Genomic DNA, 3,085 nt, shown 5'->3' with positions numbered 1-3,085 from the left:
TGGGAGGCCAAGGCAGGTGGATCACGAGGTCAAGAGATCAAGAACATCCTGGTCAACATGGTGAAACCCCGTCTCTACTAAAAATACAAAAAATTAGCTGGGCATGGTGGTGTGTGCCTGTAATCCCAGCTACTCAGGAGGCTGAGGCAGGAGAATTGCCTGAACCCAGGAGGCGGAGGTTGCAGTGAGCCGAGATCGCACCATTGTACTCCAGCCTGGGTAACAAGAGCAAAACTCCATCTCAAAAAAAAAAAAAAAAAAAAAAAAAAAAAAAAAAAAATCATATAGTTCTTTCCCCAGAGGTCTAGGGATGTGAACCTGTGAGGGCTTTAGGGCTATTGTAAATGCATAGCTCCTTACCCTCTGGGACATTTTCTGGTTTTTGCTTTTCGTTTTTGTTTGTTTTTTGTGAAACAGGTGAGTTACTAATTAATCCTTATTCAACATAGTCTCGTCCCTTCCTTTCTAGGGCACAGAAATTGTACTGAGGGGAGGGCAGGAGAGAGCAAACTGCAAGTGAAAAAACTGGTTCAAAATACCTTGCTTCCCAATTTCAGGACAGAAAATGGATACTGTAAGTGATCCAGCGACTTGGCCAATGTGTCTCCATTAAACACCTCCACTGTTAAGAAAGTTATTACTTAAACAAAGGAGCAAGAAAAAAAAAAAAAAAAAGGAAGGAGAGATTGTTCTTCAGATCAACTTGCTTTTCTTGAACTCTAATTCTACCCCTTGGTAGCAACAGATGAAGTTCACAATCTCTTCTACAAAACATCCAGTTAAGCATCTGAGGATATTCAAGGACTTGGCTTTGGGTGGTGGGAGATCAATAGAAACCAAGACAAGGGAGAAGTCAAAGAAACAAATCAAGTAGAGTCTCTGGGATATAAGGTGGAGGGATTGTGGGGCCGACAGAGCAGAGTATGGTACTGACCTAAGGCACTGAGGATCGTGCTTTTCCCATACCCACCAGAGAAGCCTTAGACACCTGAGTCATCAGGACACTCAACGCCTGGGGCGCCTGAGTCATCAAGATGCTGCCAGGGGACACAGAACCCTAGATGCCCTGCAAAATCCTTCCTGTTGCGGCTCCCCTCCCTGAAACATCATCGCAATATTTCCAAGAAAGGAAGCGGCTGGCTGGAGGAAGAGAGATGGGGAGGTGATCAGGGTTCGCAGAGGAGGGAACTGAGTGACATCTAGGATTACATAAACTCTTAGAGGCAACCGAAGAGTTCACAAGTGTGAAGCCTAGAAGCCGGCGGCTGCCGCTGTGTAGGAAAGAAGCTAAAGCCCTTCCAGAGCCTGTCCGGAGCTCAGAGGCTCGGAGGACTTATCGATCATGGTAAGTGTTGGGGTTTGGGGTTGAACGCGGGCCACTCGGGGAGCCACAGGGGCCGGATTGGGCCTCCTAGACCTCTGCTCTCTCCACAGGAGCGCGCGTCCTGCTTGTTGCTGCTGCTACTGCCGCTGGTGCACGTCTCTGCGACCACGCCAGAACCTTGTGAGCTGGACGATGAAGATTTCCGCTGCGTTTGCAACTTCTCTGAACCTCAGCCCGACTGGTCCGAGGCCTTCCAATGTGTGGCTGCGGTCGAGGTGGAGATCCGTGGCGGCGGCCGCAGCCTGGAGCCACTTTTAAAGCGCGTCGATGACGATGCTGACCCACGGCAGTATGCTGACACGGTCAAGGCTCTCCGCGTGCGGCGGCTCACAGTGGGAGCCGCACGGGTTCCTGCTCAGCTACTGGTAGGCGCCCTGCGTGTGCTAGCGTACTCCCGCCTCAAGGAACTGACGCTCGAGGACCTAGAGATAACCGGCACCATGCCTCCGCTGCCTCTGGAAGTCCAAGGGCTTGCACTCTCCAGCTTGCGCCTCCACAACGTGTCGTGGGCAACAGGGCGTTCCTGGCTCGCGGAGCTGCAGCAGTGGCTCCACCCGGGCCTTAAGGCGCTAAGCATTGTCCAAGCACACTCACTTGCCTTTTCCTGCGAACAGGTTCGCGCCTTCCCGGACCTCACTAGCCTAGACCTGTCTGATAATCCTGGACTGGGCGAACGCGGACTGATCGCGGCTCTCTGTCCGCACAAATTCCCAGCCCTCCAGAATCTAGCGCTGCGCAACACAGGAATGGAGACGCCCACAGGCGTGTGCGCTGCGCTGGCGGCGGCAGGTGTGCTGCCCCGCAGCCTAGACCTCAGCCACAACTCGCTGCGCGCCACCGCAAACCCCAGCTCTCCTAGATGCGTGTGGTCCAGTGCCCTAAACTCCCTCAATCTGTCGTTTGCTGGGCTGGAACAGGTGCCTAAAGGACTGCCGGCCAAGCTCAGAGTGCTCGATCTTAGCTGCAACAGGCTAAACAGTGCGCCGCAGCCTGACGAGCTGCCCAAGGTGGATAACCTGATACTGGACGGAAATCCTTTTCTGGTCCCTGGAAGTGCCCTCCCCCAAGAGGGCTCGTCGAATTCTGGCGTGGTCCCAGCCTGTGCTCGTTCGACCCTGTCGGTGGGAGTGTCGGGAACCCTGGTGCTGCTCCAAGGGGCCCGGGGCTTTGCCTAACATCCAAGTGAAAATAATAAATGGTCTCAGACTGCCTTGGCTTCCGGGGAGTCCCATCAGGACGTTGAGGACTTTTCGACCAATTCAACCCTTTGCCCTACCTTTATTAAAATCTTGAACAACTGGTCCCTGTCATTCATTTAACAGACCTTTATTGGATGTCTGCTATGTGCTGGGCACAGTGCTGGATGGGGAATTCATCATACTTAGGCTTTCTTCATCCTAACTCCCTAAGAAATTCTAAATGTCTTCCCCCAAAAAAGAACTTCGAGGATAGAAGGAATCGGGAAAGGACTCCTGGCCAGAGCTACATGGGAGAAACAATGAGTGTCTGTGCAGTCAGGGCTTTCTGAGCAGATTATTGGCATCTGGATTAAAAGATATTTGAGTGATATGTGGAAGATACAAAATATTTCCTCTCCTATGCACTTCCCAAGAAGTCATCTGCTCCAAGGTAATAAAACCCACAGCCATTTGCTTATTCCCTTAGTCTCTCTCTGTCTCTCTGTCTCTCTCTGTCTCTGTC

At 51.9% G+C, this 3,085-nt stretch overlaps 1 protein-coding gene across 1 annotated transcript; it reads left to right on the top strand.

The window, feature by feature from the left end:
- Positions 1–1,045: 1,045 nt before the first annotated feature.
- CD14 (CD14 molecule) lies at positions 1,046–2,685 on the top strand. The gene is made up of 2 exons (XM_003933889.4): positions 1,046–1,345; positions 1,435–2,685. The coding sequence occupies exons 1-2, from the start codon at positions 1,343–1,345 to the stop codon at positions 2,557–2,559; spliced, it is 1,128 nt and encodes a 375-aa protein (XP_003933938.1). The 5' UTR covers positions 1,046–1,342; the 3' UTR covers positions 2,560–2,685.
- The last annotated feature ends 400 nt before the right edge of the window (positions 2,686–3,085 follow it).

Source organism: Saimiri boliviensis, chromosome 1 (assembly GCF_048565385.1).
Source record: "Saimiri boliviensis isolate mSaiBol1 chromosome 1, mSaiBol1.pri, whole genome shotgun sequence".
Lineage (NCBI taxonomy): Eukaryota > Metazoa > Chordata > Mammalia > Primates > Cebidae > Saimiri > Saimiri boliviensis.
This window is presented reverse-complemented; position numbering and strand designations above follow the sequence as displayed.